At 41.3% G+C, this 21,921-nt stretch overlaps 1 protein-coding gene across 10 annotated transcripts in view; it reads right to left on the reverse strand.

Moving 5' to 3' along the window:
* C9H8orf48 (chromosome 9 C8orf48 homolog) overlaps nt 1-21,921 on the reverse strand; it is a 230,925-nt gene that overhangs the window by 153,320 nt on the left and 55,684 nt on the right. For 3 of the 10 annotated variants that reach the window (XM_078854244.1, XM_073361034.2, XM_073361036.2), the window contains exon 8: nt 19,558-21,080. In XM_078854244.1, the coding sequence (XP_078710370.1) occupies nt 21,055-21,080 (26 nt within the window). In that variant the 3' untranslated portion in view covers nt 19,558-21,054. Of the gene's footprint in view, nt 1-3,310; nt 4,947-12,919; nt 12,938-19,556; nt 21,081-21,921 lie in introns of those variants that run through there. The other 7 variants (XR_012160954.2, XR_012160956.2, XR_012160955.2 and 4 more) reach the window with 5 other exon arrangements.

Genomic DNA, 21,921 nt, shown 5'->3' on the forward strand with positions numbered 1-21,921 from the left:
AATTTGGGACAAAGTCTTTTGAGCTTATGCAAACTGGTGTTCTCATCCTGAATTACACAGTGCATCTACTGAACTGATCCAGTGATTCACACACACACACAAACCTCCAGGTCCATTTTATGTCTTCTAATTTTGCAGCACTAATAAGCAGGGCAGTCCATGTCTGCAGAAGGAAGCTGTTGTAGCTTCAGGCAATTGAAAGAAGCAGGAGTTAGTACATGCAATACCTGTGTTGAGCAGATGCTGTTGCTGTATTGCCAACTCCCACAATTTTATCACAAGCTGTGATCTCTGATTTTGGGATATCGGATATTTTTCTTAAGGCCCCAGATGCTGGAGTTGTGAGAATCTCATTTTCATTTTAAAAAAGTGTTTCTAGCCCTCGTGGCTGTGGAAAAAAATCTGGGAAACATGCATTTAGGGGTTTATAAACAAGACGACAAATAAAAAGAGTACCAAACTTATTTTAAAAATCTCATGATTTTTGAATGCTTGGGATTGGCAAGACTTATCGTTATGTACATATGTGAGGTGTTGCTGCAGAGACCAAGGCCATGCCTCCATTTTGGAAGACAGAGCTTAGGACAGAAGAGAGCCCAGAGGATACAACCAACACCAGTCTCTGGTTGCTACTGTTTTACAGTTATGTAATGTTTACAATAAAATAATCAAGTGTTAAATATAATCTCTTCCTGCATTAATAAGGAGGACACAAAGTGTTTAATAACACAAGCTGCTTGAGAACACTAGTAGGAGCCAAGACAAGAGAAAAGATGGAGGCCCAAAGTCAGGATGGAAAGTCATTACAGGTTTTGAGTTAACCTTAAGTCTGGTTATGACACTGCACCCCATATTCCTCAGTGATATTATGATAGGATTAATCATAATTATGATGTATTTTATGCAAGATAAGTCATGTGAGGTGTCATTGGAAAAGTTATGATTTGCTGAATATGAATATCCTATTTGTATACAATTATGCTTCTTGTGCCTGAAGTTATAGATACTGTGTATCTGTACTTCAGATGTAGTTACATCAGTGTAACCCCCACTAGACAAGATGCTTTCAGTCTAGACAGCTCATTGGGAAGGGCCCGTTCGCCATTTGGAAAAACAGTAGGCCTTAGGAGAAGCTTATCTCCCACCTGGGGAGCCTTCCTGAGAACACTCCAGACAGCCTGTGAGTAATGGCTGCTATGATTCTACAAGGACATGTGACCAGGCCACATGATTCTGACTCCATCTTGGGATGTCAGTATTTTTACACAAACTGGTGTAGGAACCAAGTTTTGAAACAAAGGGTTCCTGCCATATGCTAATGCTATATAAGGCATGGAGTGACATCTGTGGTTCTTCAGTCCCCACACAAGACAACTCCTAGAACGATCTGAAGAACAAAGACTGACCTGGGTGAAGTGTTGGACACAGGCTAAAGGGATTTCTAGCCTGTGTATGAAACATCTGGGGATTCGAAGCTGCAAAACAAGTGTAGCTTGTGCCTTAAAAATCTACAAGTCTGCCTGTACCATCAGTTTGGATATGAATAGCAGATTCGCACCCTACCTATCGCGTATATTACGCTTAGGTTACATTTTTCTTTATTTGCTACATAATCTGCTTTGATCTGTTTGCTATCATTTGAAATCTACCTTTTCTAGTTAATAAGCTTTTTGCTTTATCTAAACTAGTAAGCTTTGACTGGAGTGCTTGGGGAAAATCTCAGTTTCGTTACCACAAGTGTGCATTGTTTTCTTTAGATTGAGAGAGAGGTGGACCGTGTATTAAACCCATATACTGACCAGATTTGCCCAGGACAGGCTGGTTCTGCTGTAGGGTCCAACCTGAGAAGCTGGTGGTTCGAGATCCTGTGTGTAACTGCAGATGGGTGTGTCCCTACCTGTATGAATGCTCATGAAAGTGCAGGCTGGAGGCCTTTGCAGCTTGTCACAGCAGCACAGTGTGAAAGGGAACCCAGGCTGGTGGGTCAGAGAGCTCAGTGGTACCCCAGTTCAAGGTGAGGGAACCTGTCACAGTGGTTCTTGACTGAAAAGTGGCTAAAAATGTCATAACAGGCTTTTTTTGCATGTTGATTGTATCTTGTGTTACCAAACATGCTCAGAAAAAAATAAAAATGCTGTTTTCTAACTCTGTAAGGTATCAGAAAGAACCCAACTCAACTCTCTCACATATTAGCAGCAGTAGTAAAGATCCTGCAGGCCAAATTAAGCCCTCATTCACAGCTGGGTAAACACATTGCCGTCCATGGGTTTGCACAGGTGAATCAGATTTGAACTTAGTATAATGCTGATGCTCAAGAAAGAAGACTCCAGCTCAGTCTCCCAAGGTGGCGCTGGCTCATTAGGGCATATGAGACTATAAAGCAGTAAAAAAGTTATTTCTGTCAATGAATGAAGCAGATATGACTTAGTATGCACAGGGAACAGATCTGCCAGGCTTGGCCATTTGTACACTGTCACTTTTGGAATAAACTGCATTAGAAATAGAATGCAGTACTATCCTTCTCATTACCAGCTTTCTTCTGTCAAAACACAACCACAACATATCCACAGTATGTGGGTTTTTTTTAAATAAGCAGAATTCAACACAACATCCCCCACCCACCCTCCTGTTTAATTCATTCTCTCATTTAAGCCTTTAAAAGTTATTACATTATTAGCTCTTCAGGATTCATTTTACAGCCACTTGCTTTGATGCTTAGCTTATTCAAGTCAATTCACACTGAGCTGATTCATAACTTGTTTAATAGTTAATTTGTTTGGACTTCATTAAAAGCACCATAGCTCCAGGCAATGAGGAGGTGCCCATTAACTTGTCAAGTGATTTAAAGTTAAAAGGGGAAGTGGGAAGAGGAAGTTCAGAGCCTTGTAGCTCTTGAAAGGGAGAAACATGAAGAGAACAGGCTACTGGCTTCCTTTAAGCAACAGATGGTCTAGAATCCCACAGATACAGCCTCAAAGATGTGTATTTGTGGATCATTTATTCTGGGTGTTCAGCAGTTGCTGAGTGTCTGGGACCTGAAATGTGCATGTGAAATATCAACTTTAAGCAGTTCTGTCATTATGAAGACAGATTTAGCTGCTAATAAAACTTAAGCCACTAAAACAGAAGGTTGGAGAAACAGCCTTCTGAGAAGTGGCATATTTGACAGGGTTTTTTTTTTAATTATTAATGGTCTTTTGAGGGAGCTTTCCCACATTCCATGTACAATATAGAATCTACAGCACAACATAGCAGAATTTCGTATCAGAATTTCACAGCACCTTTAATCATACCAAAAATATTCTGAAAAATTGGGTTTTAAGCCTTGTCTATAATAGGAAGGTTTTATGGATATATTTATATATAGTTAAAGCAGCAAAACTCTCTAGCATGAATGCTGTTACAGCAATATAAAAATGCTTATGCTGGAAACCTGCATAAGCTACATTGGTGTAAGCACAGTTATACCACAACTGCATCTATAGTAGGGTTTTTACCAGCATGGCTATAAGGGTTTTTAAAAAAAAAAAAAATCACACCTCTCACTGACATAGGTATGCCAGCAAAACTTTTAAGTGTAGGCCAAGCCTTTGCTGATGGCTATGGTACAGAAAATGACAGCTACTGAATGGAGGGTTAAGAGAGCCATGAGATCCAGTAGCAACGGGCTGGTAGAAAGAAGGGAACAAAGCCCTCCTGAACCAGTTGGAAGAGCAAGAAATACTAGGGTCTTTGCAATGGGAAAAGTGACAGTGCTCTGATCACATATGAGTAAACAACTTTTCACAAGTCAACACTAAATCACAAGCTGTTTTGGGAGCTAACCACGTGATCTCTATTTTTTCCTGGGAGCAAATTCATTTTATTCACAGGAAGGAGTTATGATTCTGACTACATAGACCAGGGCACATATGTGAGCTAGGTTCAGTGTACTGTCAGAAAAGTATAGTTTCTCCTTACTCAAAGAACATCCTCAGTACTGGGAACGGTTGAAACTCCACTAATAATGGAGAAACTAACTGCTAAGACTTAACCAACTATGTACAACCACTATATTGGGAATTATATACATATAACAGAGAAACAAAGTCCATGGAGAAAGCAAGAGCAAGGAGAACAGCTTCAGTGACTATCATGGTTGGAAAGTAGGAACTGAGGGGCCGTGGGGTTAGCCAGCCTCTTTATACTGGTGCTATGCACATGCAGGACCAGAGGGTGCCAGAGCCAACATGATGGATACCATCAGGGAAAATTTTCCTGGGACTGTGCTTGGGACATGCACACACCTACACTGGAAAGGATATGTGCAATCACTTGAAGAAACTCTGTGACCTGTATATAATGTCAGGAAAAATAGGCCCAAACTAAAACTCAGGGTCCGACACCATTGCCAATATTCAAATCAAGATCCAAATTATCCCTACCTTTATAATGCGCTGAGCCAAAATCCCAAGTCAAGATACTAAAGAACTTCAGATTTGGGGGTGGAGTGTTTGAAATCCAGATCCAAATTTTACAGCTTGAGTCCAGATAAGAAAATGCTGAAATGCCATGGAATCAAAGCAGCAATAGAGGATTCCTATAACTGATACAGCTATTAGGTTAGATGTATTAGGCTATGGAATAATCTCCCAAGGGAATCACTGAACGAATCAATGCCTGAGGCTTTTAAACTAGAATGGACAGAACACTGGCACGTGGGAGTGGACTGGATAATCTAATAGATCTCTTCCATCTCTAAATTCTGCCATTCAGTAGGCCATATAATCGGTCCTCAGGTGTTTAAGTACAGGATTGTTCTCTGCAGTATATTCTCTAGTGCTCTGTCCAGTCTAATGTGTGATAGGGAACTTTATTTCCATTGTTTATTATGTGGGGAATGTCTGGTTCATTAGTTGAGTACTCTTCAGATGGATGGAGGTTAGACCAGGCAAAGTGACTGATTTCTGAGAGAAATAGGAGAGAAATAGAGAAATCACAAGTCATTCTGCAGTCCTGCCATGTTTTCTTTATTTGGAGGTAGCTTTGTTTATTCTGCTTGTATCAGAAGGCATGTGTTATATTTGCTGTACCAGTAGTACTGCAGGGTCTCAAAGTGTGATACATGAGCTATTTGCTGTTTAAGTCTGCATAATCAGGAAGTAGTCCCTAAGATCACTAAAGAAGTACCTTAAAATGTGGTTCTGCTCTGAAGTGTAAGTAAAAACCACACTTTCCTATTCAAAAGGCCTGGTCCCTGTGTGTATTTAAACATAGATTTGCTCATTTAAATAACTAGCATACATTTGCTTTTTTTTTTTTTTAAACTCCAGTTAGCAATGCAGAGCCCACCCAGAAATGGAAGAGGAAGCTAGATTTTATTCTGGCTCTAGCATTAACAGAATAGTTTTAAAAGATTCTGCAGTCAGAACTTAGTTATTAGTGATATGTGACAAAGCAGAGCTCAGCTTGACTCTCAGATCCCATGCTGTGTTTGCAGCTGGCAGTCATGAAGGGGTGGCGGGGGGGGGGGGGGAGAAAGCATCTTTTTACTTGTGAACTGGGCACATTTGATAGAGACATCAGAGACACATTAACCACAAAACCCCACTATGGCATTTTTAGAGTCACTTGTCAGAATAGCAGCATACCCCAGAGTGGTTTTTTTTTGTATTTTGCTCTATACAATACAGTGGAGAAATGGTGGGAGGAATCCAACAGGCCAACAAAGATTCCATTCTGTGTAAATTTCTCACTCTACCCACTCAGTCCCTAACCTTGAAGGATTCCAAAGTCCATAGCTCATTTTAGCATACCAGCTGCTTCCACTTTGAATATGGTGACAGCAGGCAGTGTGAAACTGACATGATTTGGAGACAAGCCAGTTTTATTATAAAACTATACACACACACACACAGATATTAACAGAAAATTATTCAGGTTACAAAGTCAAGCACTCAAAAAATTAGGAAATGCCATAAGTAAAGTTGCTTGTGCAAACTTAATTTGACCCCCTTGTGTGTATGCTCTGTGCTACAGTCTTTAATTATATGATTATACACTTTTCCCCCCACTGAACCACTGTATCATGCAGTGCACAGAAAGGGAGAATGGGGGACACATGATGCCCCTGACAACTGGTAAACAGGCCCAACAAGTTCAACCAACCTGAGTAACTGTCTATAGATCAAAGACCCAAGGATCTCATTAACACCTCCCAGCATAACAGTACCCCACATCTCACCTCTGCTCATTTTCCCAGTATAGTTTAAAAGTTGACACCCTGAATGACTTATCTCCCAGACTAAAAGAAAATAAGAAAGGTGGTAGGAAGAGGGAAATGAAGGCACATGGAACCTCTGCCCTGAGGGGGAAGAATAGGGGGTTGTGGGGAGTGAGGAGGGTCACAGCCACTGGCATGTGGTGGAGGCAGGGCTGGGAGGGCACACAGAGCTCCTGCTAGGGCAGAAAAGAGGGAATGAGAAGGCACAAGGAGCCTCTGACATGGGGGGTGGGAAGGAGAATGAGAGATCCTGGAAGGGGTGAACGGGGGGGACACAAGGAGAAGGGGGCAATGGCAGCACACACAGAACCCCTGGCATCAGGGGAAGAGGGCAGAGAAGGGTATAGGGGAAGGGGGAATGTGGGACACAAAGCCCCAGGCATGAGGAAGGGGATGAGGTGTGGGTTGCAGGGAGTCCCTGAAATAGAGGGGAAGGGAGGGTAGCATACAGGAAGCTTGTGGGTGGGGGAGATGGAGGAACGTAAGGAACCCCTGGTGGGTTTAATGGGGTTGGCCTACAGAAGCAATTAAGTGTTTGACCCTCCTATACATGCACAGGACAGAAGTAGTCCAGAGCGGGGAGGCTAAACTGATTTTAATCCACTTTTGCATCCTCCCAAATCTAGACTGTTCTGGGAGCTGGTGTGGCCCATACTGCAACATATGTAACCCTTGCCCAGCTGCACATAGGTCACAGTACTACCCACAGTCTCCACTGCACTATTCACTGCAGCCCTTTCCCTCCCATCCCCAACAAGCATCTCCTGTCCTTATGCCTGTCCCTCCTCCCACAGCACACTACACCGCCCTAAGTCAGAATCAGCAGAAAATAGGTGAAAATAAGAGTTTGTTTTAAAAAAAATCAGGATTTCCTAGACACTCGGGCTTTCTTCCTGAACCACATTAAATTCAAAGTGGCTGCTATCAGAACCAAAGGGGTTTGGATTTTACTGGGTGAGATGGTCAAATCCAACATTGAGTTTGGGATGCTATATTAAATAAAATGAAATCAAAATGGTTTATAGTAGCTATCAATGTGTCAATCAGAAAATAGTGTGAGGGTGGAGCATGCATCTCTATCATCACATATATAGAGGCACAAATACACACGACAGACATTTTATTAGCACACTACTACTACATTTTGCTTTGAGTAGGTGTATATGTATATACACTCTGAGAGCAAAAATATTAAATTTGCATGTATATATTGCAAGTTTATCTAAGGGCATCAAAACAGGTTACAAACTTTAATGAACAGTCTCAACACCTTGTGGAGTGGATAGAAAATGTTAATTTCCCTGCAATTCTATTAGACTCTTGCATCTACAGTTTCTATTTTATTTCACAATGCAGTTGGAGACAAGGTATGAAGTACTCCAATTTCTAACTGACCACAAAAATGTGTTAGAGAACATATACATTTCTGGTGGAAACAGAAGGCTGAATACACTTCAAAGAGCCTAATTCTCAGAAGGGCTTTACTCTTCAGGTAGCTTTCTAGAATTCAGTGAAACTACTTGAGAAGTATGGTGCTACTGAAGGTAAGTCTTCACTAGCTGATTGCAAATTAACTCAAGGTAGTTACACATTTGTAACAGCTAGTATGGACATACTCCACACATTTCATCCAGGCTACAAACGTTTGTTTTTTTTTAATGCTAGGGATCATAGGGTAAAGAACAAAGAGTTTTTAGTGTTGTAGACCAAACACGTGGGTGGTGTCCACACTAGCTTTTACAAACATGTTAATTACCTTGAGTTAACTGGCAGTCAGTTAACTGCAGGTATAAAAAAATCTAGTGATGACATACTCTACGTGAAAGTGTGGCAGAAGCGGGCCTAGAGCGTTCTAGTTCTTTTGCTAAATGCGTGCATCACAGGCACTCAAAACATGGCTGAAAGGTCTAAAGTACACTCTGTGGCTGTAAATTGAATGTTCTTGCTGAGAATTCACTAACAGGCTGATTTATGTAATGACATCACAAGCTGTTCATGAAAAATGTGGCTCTCTAAAGAGAAGTGCAATCCAACTATTTGCTATTGCCTTCCAAAAATTCTGGGTTGTCAACACAAGCCGATTTGTGTCAGCATGACACGGCTGACGCCACCAGATGTTATGGAACATAATGACGATGTGTTAGCCAAGACAAAAATCATACACAAACAGTCTGTAGCTTTTGAACAACAACGATACGCTCAATAGGGAGTTTTACAAAAGTATTTCTTTTTGATCCAGGGGAAATGAATGGGTTGTGTCCCATGCTGCGGAGAGCATATAACAGGTCAGGAGAGCCAAGGTCAGGTAAAGAGCAAAGAGCCTAGGAATCTGGGGATTCAAATAAAGGAAGTCAAAATGTTGATCCCTTGCACTCAAATACTATGATGGGTGTGAGACAGGTAGAAAGACAGATAAATGCAGACCATAGCAGCAGATTTACCAGAGCTTCCTTCTCCTACAGAAGGATCAGACTAGGTAATTCCCTGCAGAAAAGCCCAGGCACATTCCCTCCATGGATAAGCTTCCAAGCAATCCCTGCAGTAAAGACAGGCAGTTGTTGTAGCTTCCCTATTGAAAGAACACGAGTCTGTTAACCTTAGAGCTGCCAACTGATGGATGGGCCCTTCCTCCCCTCTGAAAGCTTCTGATTTTCATTTAAAAAAGAAAATAGAGAGGAAAAAGTCAACTGCAGATACAAAACAAATGGATATGTACAGTGCCTGAAACTTCATTTACAGAAAAATGCTTTTACTTCTGTGTAAAGTGAGAGTTGCCATCCAGAGATGTGATCAGTGTTTAAATTTAACTGGCTCTCTGAGAGAGAAGACAGACAACAAAAGAACCTCCAAGAAATGACAAGGTTGGTGCTGGCGGATATCTATTCTGAGATTACTGGGGGTTATTTTGAAAGCATGTTGGATTCTTTAACAGTTCTGACCTTTGCAATACAGCAGTGTAAAACAAGACATACCTGTCTTACATGCATTAGAATACCCTTATTAGATTTCTGTATTCCAGAATCTTTATTTGATTTGATATTTCCTTTAGTTTTTTTAGTCTTCCCAAAGCAGCATTGATTTTGTAGTCAATAATATCAGGGCTAGAAAATTATGCATGTGTGCATTCATACAGTTGCATCCTAGTATTTGACCGCAATGAAGTTACTCAAGATTTATATGGATGTAACTGAGATCAGAGTCTGTACTTTTGTCTGGGAGAGGTGACAGGTGATGCGATAAGGAGAAGCCAGAAAGAACCATTTTTATGGTAGGCACATAGGAATTGACTCAATGGATCTGACCAGTGGTCCGTCCAGTCCACTATTCCTGATGGCCCATCTAGTCCACTGGCCATGAAACTGGCCAGTTTGACACTTCAGAGGAAGGTGAATTAAACCATCTAATGGAAAATTAAAGACTAACCGGCTCAAAGAGGAGGTTTCCTTCTAACCCTGTCAGGTAGTGGCTGTAATATGGCCTGAAGCATGAGGGTTTATGTCCCCTATTCATTTTTTTTAAATTACCCTATCACATTATTATATTTAACTATGGATGCTCTCATTCCCCTATGAATGTTGAATCCTACTAAGCTCCAGACCTTGGTGCTATCTTTGTAGCAATGAGTTCCACAGGTTAACAATGTACTATGTTAAAAAGTATTCCCTTTTAACAATTTTAAATATATTGCCTTTCAGTTTCATTGAGTGCCTCCTTGTTCTTGTATTCTGAGACGGGAAAAATAGGAACTCTTGATTTACCTTCTCTATATAATTCATTATTTAATTTACCTCTATCATGTCCGTTTCTCATTTGTTTCCTTTCTGAACAAAACAGTTCCCAACTTTTCAATCTGCCGTCATACAGAATTCTATGAATACCCATGTACAACATTACACCTGTTGGTAGAACAATTTGCTGATAGCGCTAAACAATTTATTTGAAATCTACTTTCAAACCTCTGTGTTTTATGAGCAAGTTAAAGTTAGTGATAACAGTATGTATGGTGAAAGCACTGATGTGAGCCAGTTTTGTATTATGTTCTCTTCCAGGAGTAAAGTATAAACTGATTTTTCAATAAAATAAATGTTATGTCCAATAAAATCACACTTTTTTGTATGGACAGAAATACTGGACAGAAAGAACAAATATAAGTCCTTAAAGCCTTTTACATAACAATGAAAAAATCAAGTTTGGCAAAAAAATTGCCTCTTTTCATGCAGTCAATATTTATAACTTCACCACACGAAGAGAAGATCTGATGGCCTGTTTTTGATGAGAAATTTAGCTTTTAATCACTGTATTTAAGTCTGTTAAGTTTTAGATTCCAATAGTTTCCATATTAAGCAGAAATCATAAGTAATGCTACATTCCTCTCTCTGTAGGAAGGTGAAACAGTAATCATTACACCTAAAGGGTTTTCTGCTGAAATTTTTACATAATGAGATCACCTTGACAACAAAATAAGTGCTGAAGATAAGCTAGGGTAAAACATTACCTCGAAAGCAATACCTATATAACTTACCTATGCCACACAGGCAGCGTCAGGCTTAATGTTTATAAAGCACTTTAAATCCTTATATAAAAGGCAATCTAGAGGTGTGAAGTATTACTAATTATAATTTAAGACATGTAGCCAATTATTTTAGTTTATTATCCATTTATTGTTTGACGTTATGATCAATCAATATGTTATATCATATATCTTCATTGTATGTTAATGAGAATGAATTTGTAGAATTTCAGAAGTATAAGATGGTTCCTCTAAATACTGATCAAAGTATTAGACCTGGGTAAGACAAGCTGAAACGCAGGAATCTATAGGTTGAGGCCTGCAAGACTTTAGCTTAGCTATTTTAGGCCTTGGAGACAAGAAATGATGACATAAGTGACCAGAAAATAACCTGATGCCCTAAGATTATAGGAAAAGAGGTACCAACTGGTAAGATTGCAAAAAATTACCCAGAAGATAATTACATCATAAAGATACTGTAAAGTCGCATCTGTCTCCAACGTGTGTCTGAACCACAGGATACACAGTCAATGCCAATGAGAATAAAGGGAACTTACACAGCCTATAGAAAATTGGGGTCCCTTGAGTTTCCAGGGGACACAGACCAGTAAGAGAAGAGAGGGTTGACACTTTTATGGACATGCGCGGAATGTAGGTATAGACAGAAATACATTATAAAAAGGGGATGCCCAGAACAGGAAAATTGAGCTCCCTATGGGAGACTCCAGCAGGAACCATCCCTCTACTGATGATCAAGCCATGAGAGACCCATCAGACCCTAATGCTATTGTTAAGGATGTGAGTATAACTATATTTGTAACTTGTGCATAGGTCTATATAGAATTTCTATATGCTTGGGTAATCATAACTTCAACTGTAACTTTAATAAAACTTGTAAAACAGTCTAGACCTTGTACTTGTGAATGTATGTGTGGTCACTATCTTTGTTCTTGATGTTCCTAGAGACTAACTCTGAAGCAAGTAGCAGTGGTGACTTTCACTCTGTTAAGCTTGAAACTGTAGCCGCCGGAGCCAAACCCACAGTGGTGTAATAAACCATTACAAAATTCACTTTGAACAAAATAAAATGCTACAGACACAATGAGCAGCTGAAATGTCAATAATTTGATTGGGATGCCAAAGATTTGCATGATAAACAGTATTTCACAGCAGATTAGGAGAGAATCTCTCAATCCATTTTTCAGGGCCTGAAGATCTTGTTGAGCTGTTCCTTTTCAAGCCTTCGTCTGTGAGAACAGAATATGGTCTTTCCTTTGACTTCAATGGGCTTTAGATCAGGCCCATGTCCACTGTGTCTTGTCACAGGCATAACTATGATATAGAAGATTTATTGCACCTTTGGATTTCCTAAGATCATCTTTCTGAAGGAGACAGGGTGATGCCACACAAATACCTTTTCCATATTGTTCTTTTAGTGGGTCGATAGTCTTTTTACACAGTGATATTCTTCAGGTTGGCTGAGTCTGGTCACATGACCAGATACCTGACTTGAAATAAAGAAAGTTCAGCAAATAGCAATTCTGATGGTCTGCAGACCATTTTAGCTTGTTAGGCATGTTGCTAGACTAAAAACAAATGTTGTAGAAAATAAGAGTCTATGTAGCATAAAAATAATGAGAATACTTTCAAACACTCCCACAGATACAAGGATGTCCTCCCTTTGCCCAATAGTATTCAGAGGCAAAAAACCCACCTCTTTCAAAAAAGTGCATGAGGAAGGGTGCAGGAGGGGGAGGGAAGGCTATAAAATGGAGAAAAAACTCACTTGCATTAATCCAACCTAGTAGAAGCTTCAATTGTTACAGCTTTGAAGCTGGTCACACAGCTCTTTCAACTGAAAAAGACGTTTCAGTATAAGGTGTGTGTATAACAATAATTTGAAAAGGGGATTAGTCAATGCTTCAGTGTAACTGCCAAAGCTGGTTTATTTTCTGCTTGTAACAAGCAGAACTCACCACCACAGCACCTCCTGCTGGCCATCCTGAAAATTAGCTCTCAGCTCTTCCAGTCCACCTTCAGCTAATGGCGTCACACCTGATGTTACTGCTGTCTCCACTGTTTGGACGCATGTCACTCCCCGGACTGCAGCATTCTCTTCTGGGCACTGTCCTCCAGCTGTGCTCCCACTCCAGTATCTCTCCATTCTAGGGGACCAGCAGTCCTTAGTCCCACCACTTGCCTCAGCATCCAACTGCAGTTCAAGGTCCAGCCCTTCACTTCAGGGGTAAAGTGCAGTCTGGATACCAGCCACTCTCCTCATTGGCAAATGGGGTGCAAGGGGGTGGAGGACCCAGGCCCACCCACTACTCTGGGTCCTGACCCAGGCCACCTATAGCCAACAGCCACCTACTGCCCTCCTCCAAGCTGCTGTCTAGTTTCCCTGAGTCACTTCCCCGGCAGCCCCAGCACCCTCTCAGACCTTAATAGCAAGGCCCCAGCCTGGCAGTGGTCGGTCGGTCGGTCGGTCGGTCGGTCGGTCAGCCAGCCAGCCAGCCAGCAGCTCACCCTCACCCTGCCCCTCACCCTGCCCCCTCTTCTTCAGGCAACCAGTTCTCCTCTCTTGTCTTCTAAGGAGAGACTCCCCTCTGCTTTGCTGAGCAGCCCTTTATATATGGCCCTGGCTGGCCCTGTTTGGCTGGTCCAGCAAGCCTTCCCCCTTTTGGTGGGCTCAATAAGCCCTTTCCTGATTAGTGGGCTCTGTGCAGCCTCCCTGGTGCTGCTTTTAACCCCTTCTTCTCCCTGTGTAGGGCAGACGCCCCGCCACACTGCTAGTTTGGAAGAAAGAATGCTACTCTGTGGACAGTCACACTCTGTTGGTTGGCAGAGTCATTTTTTGATGTTTGGAGTGCATAGCCCTTTCCCAAATAATTTTATTTTAACAGAATATATGCTAATCATTTTGGCTTTATGGTACATCTTTATGGTTAACTCCCTGAGTTTCACCAAAGGCTGGTTTAATATGGGGGCAGGGGAAGGGGGGGATGATCAGGTCTCAGTCCTACATATCCATTCCCTTACTGATTTCCTGTTGTCTGTATTTTGTTTTTAGAACCTGTTTGGGACAGGGAATTTATTTCAGCACATAAAAATGTAGCCTGATTTTCAGAGGTGCTTAGCACTCTCCTTTTCCATTGAGTTTACAATCTAAAATAAAATGGAGACAAAGGGAAGGTGGCGTGGGGAAGGGTGCAAAATTAAAGCATATTGAAAAAAGGAGCAACAGTTACTCAGCATCTATAAATATCAGGCCACTTACAGAAAGCAGGTACCTAAATTTGTTAGGTTCTTAGGTTCCCAGCTTTAGGCATCCGAGTTTGAACATTTTGGCCACTAAGTTTAATTTATCTAAATGCAACTTATCTAAGTTCATACTAGATTGTGTGCGGTTTTGAATGTGTATTTGGTGGTGGAACAGACAAGGCAATGACATGTCTGATCATGCTGTTACAAATCCTTTAGAACTGATGGATAGCTCTTTTCCTAACTATGCTCCCATTGAAGTGTCTGCAGTGTCCTGTATAGAACAATGGCCCATGGCCACCATCTTCCTCCTCCTGTTGACTTCAATGGGAGCTTCAGCCAATGGGACAGTGTGATCTTGGCTATCAGGCCTCTCTCTTTTGTTTGATCAACAGATGTAAACTGGGAATTGGAATCAGGGACACCATTGTAAAAATGATATTATTCCCTGTGGGATTTTGATATGTTTTGGGGGTGTATCTGTGACTAGATCATACAGGAAACCCTCCAAATATGCAGGATACAGACAAAGGGATAGAGGAGGTAAATAATTTTGAGTCCTTGCTTAAAAAAAACCCCTGTCCAAAACAGAACAAACCAAACAACTAAAACCTGTAAAAATCTTTAACTAACAGCCAGTAAAACAAACAAACAAACAAACAAAAACCAAGTGCCAACAGCACTTGGAAGGCGAAAACAGTTCTTTCCCATTCTAATTTATTTTGACTAAATGAGTAAAAGTCACCTGTTCAAAAGAGCAATAGATTAGCCTGATAAATGACATAGACAAGAGAGGAAAACAGCGATGCTTTTAATTCCTGTGAGTCTCTCCTGGCTTTGTCTCAGCCTGCTTTATATGCCTGGACTATGCTCACACGATTCATCTTTGTGTCTATGACTAAGTCCTGGCTTTTTATGTTCGTGACCTGATTTTGTACTACCAGGCTCCTCCCAGCTCGGGGAAGCGCCTCACGTGATCCATTCTCCCTCCTCAATAAAGTTGAACATTTTGGCTGGGATCAGTGAGTGCTGCTGGGGTGGCGGCCGCGAGTCCGGCCTCGCAGGCTCTGCAGCGCGACCCAGCCGCGCACTCTCCCTTTGAGAGACCGCGGCGGAGGAGCATGGTTAGTGAGCACTGGGGCAGGCTTCAGGCGTGGGGCTCCGTTTTGCCAGCCCCACAGCCCCTGGCAACCCTCCCTCTCCAAAGCCGCCCCGGCTGCTGAGAAAGATGGGGCCGGGCAAGGTAAGTGCTGCACGGTTCCGAGGAATCCAGTTGTTTCCCCCGGGCGGCGCGGCGGGTTCAGCGGGGAGTGTGTTGGGGTGTTTTTAAACACGTTCCAACCCCTTGTTGTGCAAAGCGGGCAGAGGGCAGGGGTGGCCTGTGCCCGGGAAACCTGGCTCGGGAGCTGGTTTTGTGACCACCCGGGGATGGACGAAGGGGGAAGCGAGAGGCGATCGGAGCGCTGAACAAGGCACGCCCCAGCCGTGCCTTGAGTCCGGAGGGGCAGGCGGCCGCCTCGCAAAGCGAGCGGCGGGCAGGGAGTTGCAGTGTTGCATTTTGCTTTAGTCAGCTACCGCAAGCCGTCGCCTCTTTGCATAAAACCGGCTGGAGCGAAATTCAGCAGCTGGACAGCTCGAGAGCGGCACGGCACAGCCCTGCCCTGACTTGGAGAGACAAAACACTGCCGATGATGGCTAAGCTACGAGGCAACCGTGCCGGTTTGCTGCACTTTGAGCGGTTTAGTGGACGCCTTTTATGTGACCCAACTCTATATAAACATACGTGATGCATTCACACACATGTAAGGTGCAGTCCCTTCCCCCCCCCATACACATACTATGCACCCCACCCACATACATACACACACAGAGTCCCTTGCTCATTCACAGATAACATGCACCCCTTTCACACATACATGCCATGCACATGCCCCTTCTTTACATACATATAACAGGCACCCTACCCCTCCCACACAGGTAATTGTCCCCCCACCCCTTCCACACACATGCACTCATCAGGAACCCCCTTCCACACATGGAACATGCACCCTTCTTCCACACACAGACACATGTAGCCCACCCTTACACGCACACACCATACCTTCTCTTCCGCACATACCTATAACATGTAACCCTCCTTTCACACGCCTACACCCATACATGTAACATGTAACACACACTAATATATGTCATGCCCACTGATCTGTAATGCAGTTCATATAACTTCTCAGTTCTCTGACTGTGCTCTTTCAAGTTAAAGGCAAAGTCAGCCCCCACTAGAATATCCAGAATGTGAAAGGAAAGTCTGTCTCCCTCTCCTTCACTGCATTGCTCTTCAGCCTCAGCTCAGACCCAGCCCAACTCCACTGCACCTCAGTCCTTCTATCCCCAAAAGGAGATTAAAACAGAAGTAAAGTGCGGGTGGGGGAAACAGGAGGCTTGATGCTTTTCCTCCTCTATCACCCTTTATTGTTAGGGATCCAGACAACACTCAGCCCACGGATGGGAGTTGGGGGGGGGGGGGAGAAATATGATCTCCTTCCAGAAATCCATAGATACTCTGCATATACATCCAAAATACCATCCATCACTGCCCCCGCTCCACTTCTTCCCCCCAACTTGTTATTTTTCCTGTACATCTTGGAAGGTGCAATTCCCACAGTGCTGAATACATTACAGTGTTATGCCAGATCTATTCATCCAGAACAGGCACACTGGCTGGTATGTGAAAGAGTCTTTCTTTTCTAAATGAGTTATATGAGCAATTGAATGTTCACAACATTATCTTCTGCTCTTTGGCAACTTCAAAAAATATTATCCCTGTAGGAGTTTCAGTCTTGCCGTTTCTCATTTTCATCTAAAATCCATGGAAACATCCCATCTATAATTATATTTATCATGAGCATGGTAAAGGAAAAAAGGGAAGGGTGGGGGAGAAGAGAGACTCATTCATTCATTTCCCTTTTACAACCAATCCATTAACTCTGAACCAGAACCTTCCCGAATCTGCAAAGAAAATCAGAAGTTAATGGAAAGGGCAATGAAGGTTTTGAGATTTTAATTTATTTTCTGAGGATTCTGCTTCCGGTTTAAAAAAAAATTCAGTTCCAAGCAGCTCTCAGGTTTTTAATCCATTCCGCAATTTACGGGTTGACTAAAACAATCCACTTGGATCTGGGCTGGTGAGCATTTGCTCTGACTCTGAGAGATGTAAGATGAAGCATTGGGACAAACTGATCTTTAAAATATTTAGCATACATTCACTGAGATTTTAAGCATTGGATGTGCCAGTTCGGAGAGACATTAAGGTCGGTTTTGAATTCAGAATTGTGTTTTCATAGAATAATGTATCATACAAATCTAGACCATTTATAGATCTCCTAGGCTGCTTGATAATTCCCCCTGATTTTGAAAGATGAGAGAGGTGGGAATCAGTGTTGGAATCAGGTATGGAAGGACAAGAGTGTGGAACTAAAAGAAGAAAAAAGTTGTCCAAAAAGGAAGAAAGGATGCACCTGGTTGTGTGAGGGACATTTTGGATCTGATTATGTAAGACTATTTTTCTGACAGGGAAAACAAATTGTGGCTTATCTGAAAGATCCATCCTTTGAGGGGAAATATATTGTATGTAGTTTTAAGACCAGAAATATCAAAACAATTTTAACAATGCACTGAAGCCTACTTCCAACTGCATAGGTTAAAGGAACACACCTGTTCAAATGCTCAGAGAATAACATTACAATACAACATAGTTCTCCATATACTGGTTTCCTACCTTGTATTTTAAATACACTGAATGTGGACACCTAAAAGGAACAATACCCTATGATAGTGGCTAAAACTCTGCATTACAGCTCAGATGGGCTGCTATAGGTAAGGGTTATTCAACACAACCATTATCATCATCTAATCCTATAGGTTCACAACTGCACTGTAAAATATTGGCAAACAGGTTTCTCAGAGGTTAAGACTATCAGCCACCCTTTCACCCCAACATACACACTGAAGTTAAAATAAGTGTTGCACATGTATAACTGGAACAGCACTGATTTGGACATTAATCCAGACAAATATGCAGTGCATGAAAGATAGTAATCATGCCTAAGAAGACACTGATGTGTATTAAGTCATAGCTGCACACTGTACATGTTAGACCACCACAGCTGAGAAGAAACCATTAAGGTCAATGAGATAAATATGAATGTCAAGAATAGGTGAAACACAAAACAATAAAATAGGTCTGTTGCTTCAACTTTCCTGTACTTTGGGATTGGCTAGTTTAAAATAAAAAAAATTTAAAAATCAGAAATGAATCCTTAAGAGTTTTATATAAACCAGAAAAACTGGTTTACTGGAAATTCAGCAATCCTTAACGTGTTCTATTTTGCCTAAGATGAGCAGCAAATATGGTGCATAAAAACACATATTAGCAACTTCTGCCATATATAGGCAAAAGAGGCCACATGCTGAATAGTGCTGCACTAAATCTAAATCATTGGGTATTGTGTGCGCTTAACATCTCAGAATTCAGCTCACTAAGCTATCAAGAACATTAGAATTGGAATTCCAAAAGGAGATTAGACTTGGAAAAGGTACAGAGAAGGGCAACAAAAATGATTAAAGGTATGGAACAGCCTCAGTACCAGGAGAGATCAAAAAGACTGGGTCTGTTCATCTTAGAAAAGAGACAAGGAAGGACAGATAAGACAGAGGTCTATAAAATCATGAACAGTGTGGAGAAAATGAACAGGGAAGTATTATGTACCCCATCACATAACACAAGAACTAGGGGTCATCCAATGAAATCAATTGGTAGCAGATTTGAAACAAACAAAAAGAAGTACTACTTCATACAATGCATAATCAACCTGTGAAACTTGCTGTCATGGAATGGTATGAAGGCCAAAAGTATAACTGGCTTCAAAATATAATTAGATATGTTCAGGGAGGATAGGTCCATCTATGGCCATTAGCCAAGATGGTCAGGGATGCAACCCCATGCTTCGGGTGTTCTTAAACCTCCCATTGCCAGAAGCTCAGATTGGATGACAGGGGATGCTTCAGTCTAAATTGTCCTGTTCTGTTCATTCCCTCTGAAACATCTGGAACTGGCCATTGTCAAATACAGGCTACTAGGCTGGATGGACCACTGGCCATTTTTATGTTCTTAAGGACAGTGTCCATTTCAGCTCTGAAGTAACTTGCTTTTGTCAATTTAAATCTGTTCCTAAAAGCTACCTGAACATACTATAGTGTTTTCTTGGAGAAATTAGTCTCACTAGAGTTGGTGTCTATAGGAACAGACTGGGTCTTCAGTTGAGTTCATGAATCTCACACCAATGCTCAAAAGAGTATTATGAGCAACACTAAAGACTGCAGCCTTGTTTTGCAGTGGAGAAGACAACAACACAGAGAAAGAGAAAGGAAATAAACACTCTCCTTCCACAAAACATAACTATTAAAGCAGCTAGAAAAGCAAAGTCATATTTCAGAATACAGTTTAATGAAGCTAAACAGGAGTCACCAGACTGAAAACTGTTAAAAGCTGAGTTCTCTCTCTCATTAAGATAAAAATAGGGTAAAGTATGCTAAGAGATCAGGGCTGGAATTTTATAGATGTAATTAAAGAACTAATTGACTTGCTTAAATCTTCATCTAAGTGTCCTGTTATGTCCCAGGACATAACAGCAAAGGGCTTTTTTATGCAAAATGTTCTTTTTGGGAGGGGTGTGTGCATAAACGTAAGTCTGGTGTAGCACAGGTTGTGGCTTTGCTTTGGGACACAAGATCAGGAAGGTTAAAATAAAAGTGCGTGGTATTTCTGGACTTCTCAACTAAACTGATCAGGTGTTCATTCCTACACTTAGTGACATCACAAGCATGCCTTGATGAGGCTTCTGCTCTGTAATATCCCCAAGTTTACTTTTAAGTCCTGATCTTAAAAGGCGTCCAGCACCTCCTGTGATGTATGAACCACTGTCAGCTCCCTGTGACATCAGTGGGAGTTCAGGTTCCTCAGCTCTTCGCATGTTCAGGAACGGAGGGCCAGTTTTACAAAGGTATTTAGGTGCCTAAAGATGCAGGCAGGCACCTAGTGGGATTTTCAGAAGTGCCTGGGCACTGTAGGTACTTTTGAAAATACCACTAAAGTGCCTATCTGCATCGTAGGGTGCCTAATTACCTTTAAAAATATGGCCATTGGTCCTATGCCGGAGACTATGAAAAATCCCTTGTACAAACAAAATTCAGTCACCACCCAGAAACCTCATATTATTTGCTTCTTGAAGTCTTTCCCTGCTCCTTATTTGTTCTCTCTCTGGTTTTCAGCTGCTGTTTTGCATAGGAGTGTATTATTCATTGTCTTGCCACACAGGCTTTGAAGGAATAAAAGGTAACATTTACATATCTGGCTCACATCATGATGGATATATTTACTACAAATATCCCTACATCAAACAGATGTGAGTACAGAAAAACCAGGAACACTATTTCATAATACAATAAAACACAATATACCATTCAAAAGGCAGCAGGAAAATTTACAAGGTATCTGAAGGAAGAATGACACCCTGTAACTAGATATACAAAAATCCCCAAATACATATTTAAGATGCTACAACTGCTAGAGGTAATACTATTTTATTTAAAAATGGAGGATGTGTATGTTACAACTCAGCGGCCAGACATCTTGCTTGTCCTGAAACCAAAGTGAATTTTGCCTCTGATTTCACTGGAGTAGAATTATAGCCCACCCCAACAGCCTTAGAGAAGATCTTTTGGCCACTAGTGGATGACACCACTTCTCACATTTGTTGGTGATTTATAAGACCCTCTAATTCATTCCTATTCAACTGATACAATTTGAAATTCAGACAAGGAAGATCTGGATCAATTACAAAAATGCACAGTATATGTTAATAGACTCATTAACATTTCTCATACCTAACCTGAAAATTCTGGGTCCAATCCTTCCAATGGAGATAAAGGTCATCAGAACCTCACAGTATTCAGCCCTTCTTATTTAACTGCAATAAAGATGGGCGAAACCTAGTTATACAAAAAGGAAATAGGAAAAAAACATGAGGTAAGCTCTGTCTCCCATTCAGTGTTTAATTTTAAAGGATTCTGCAAATGAGTCAAATGCAAATTGTTAGTTTATTATTAAAAAGCACAGTGATAAATAGAGTAGGCCATATTCTGCTCTCACATACAGGGCAGACAACTTCCTACACGAAGTCACAAAGCTGCTGATTAACTTTAAACAAAGTTATCTTGTTTCCAGTTATAAATCATGTTATCAGATTCAGCTAATCTGAATTTATCTTTGTCTGAGGCTCTCTTTTATTAGGGGAGAGGGCAAGGTAGGGGAGGACCAAGAATGCTTTTCATGCAAACTATAATCAAACATTCCATTCTTCCTCTCTCCCCCAAAACTGGAAGAAAATTCAAAATCCACCTGCAGGCTCCCTATTGGAGAATTCCATTTAGAAGTACAGAGAACACACTTCAGGAATGTATATTTGTTCAATCAAATAAAATTATTAGAGGCCAACACACAAGAAAAGACAATCCCTCCACTAAGGATCTTAAAATCCAGTTCTGCTTCCCTAACTCAAATTGAGTAGTATCATAGCTCAGAATAAGAAGATGCTACTCAACATGAGCAAGGGTGGCAGAATCTGACTCTAAACTGTGTTACATATTGTATCAATACCATACTCTTTTGTTTGTGATCAACAATCTGAGCCACCTTATACATCCTTAGTGCAAGACATTCTGTCACCTTAAAATTAACAGGTTTTATTCACTCCATTGTAATGTGCTCAATATACTTGTTAAACGTTAATGGAATTTAGGTGTACACATTATTGGGGTATTAGATCTCTAC

This window comes from Lepidochelys kempii, chromosome 9, assembly GCF_965140285.1.
Source record: "Lepidochelys kempii isolate rLepKem1 chromosome 9, rLepKem1.hap1, whole genome shotgun sequence".
NCBI classification, from domain to species: domain Eukaryota; kingdom Metazoa; phylum Chordata; order Testudines; family Cheloniidae; genus Lepidochelys; species Lepidochelys kempii.